This window comes from Hippocampus comes, unplaced genomic scaffold, assembly GCF_001891065.2.
Source record: "Hippocampus comes isolate QL1 unplaced genomic scaffold, H_comes_QL1_v1.1 C16906424, whole genome shotgun sequence".
In the NCBI taxonomy this organism is placed as follows: domain Eukaryota; kingdom Metazoa; phylum Chordata; class Actinopteri; order Syngnathiformes; family Syngnathidae; genus Hippocampus; species Hippocampus comes.
This window is the reverse complement of record NW_017840867.1, coordinates 1-1,172: the sequence shown is the minus strand read 5'-3', so window position 1 is coordinate 1,172 and position 1,172 is coordinate 1. Positions and strand designations below refer to the sequence as shown.

Here is a 1,172-nt window from a genome sequence, read left to right as displayed (position 1 = left end):
CCATATGCTTCCTCTCTGACTTTGTGTACTCTTCGGAAAGAACCAGTGACCCCATCAGCAGGCAAGAAGGGAAGAAAAGCGATACAATAACATGTGTCATGAGTAATAAAGTGTCAGAAGATATGACAAAAATATTGCACAATAATTCAAATAAGTTCGACCACAAAATCAAAAAGCCTCTGAAAAATTGGGGCACAATAAACTCCCCCACCACGATAAGGTGACGGCTCAGGGAGAGAAATTATTATGACACATATTTGTAAGTTTATTCATCTATTCTTCATTTTTGTTTTCAATCCAAGACCAAACGCTATATCTGCTTTTATGATCATTTTCCTCCCATCAGCTGATGGACAGGGACAACTCGCGGGCGCTCATCAAGGCCGTCACTTCTCTGTTTCGCGCCGGCGGCCCTTCCGCTTTCTCAGAGCTGACTGCGTCCATGTCCAGCCTCTTCTGCGGCTACCCAGAAGGCGGCGGCGCGCGTGTGCTTTCCTTCAACTGGTACGAGGACAACAACTACAAGGTGTTCCTGGGGGTCAACAGCAGCCGCGCCCGTGACAACTACGTGTATGACTACACGACCAGTGAGTTCCGCTAACTGACGAACCAAAGAACTGAAATGTCCTCAGGTGTGGTTCAACCAATATAAGATCCAAGATATCATTCAATTTAAAATACAAATCATCTTCCTAAAATCAGTTTAGGGACCAAAGATGTCTTCCTAAATTCAAAGTAGAACCAAAATATTTTCTGAGATTTCAATCAAAACCCAAAACATTTTCCCAATTTCAATTTCAGACCAGATTGATTGCTTGAATTCAATTAACATACAGAATGTGCGCCTTGACTGTCCTCCACAAATGAATTGAATCGTCATCATCGTTGACGTTTGCAGCCGCCTTCTGCAACAACCTGATGCAGACGCTGGAGTCAAACCCGGTCACGAAAATGGCGTGGAATTCTGTCAAGCCCCTGCTGATGGGAAAGATCCTGTACACTCCCGACTCCCCTGCTGTCCGGAAGATATTAAAAAGCGTAAGGGAATAGCCTGACCCCTCTGAAATGCCTCTCCTCCGACTCTTTCATCATACTCACTGTTTGTTTTGTGCTTGTGTCAGGCGAACACCACCTTCGAGGAGCTGGAGAGGCTGTACAATTTGGGCAAGATG

At 45.1% G+C, this 1,172-nt stretch overlaps 1 protein-coding gene across 1 annotated transcript; it reads left to right on the top strand.

The window, feature by feature from the left end:
• Window positions 1–346: 346 nt before the first annotated feature.
• Window positions 347–1,164, top strand: LOC109509458 (retinal-specific ATP-binding cassette transporter-like; the record flags this gene model as incomplete). Its single annotated transcript, XM_019859307.1, has 3 exons — window positions 347–587; window positions 899–1,038; window positions 1,122–1,164. Coding segments are annotated over 3 exons (424 nt in total), but the record flags the coding sequence as incomplete, so codon positions are not given.
• Between the last annotated feature and the right edge of the window lie 8 nt (window positions 1,165–1,172).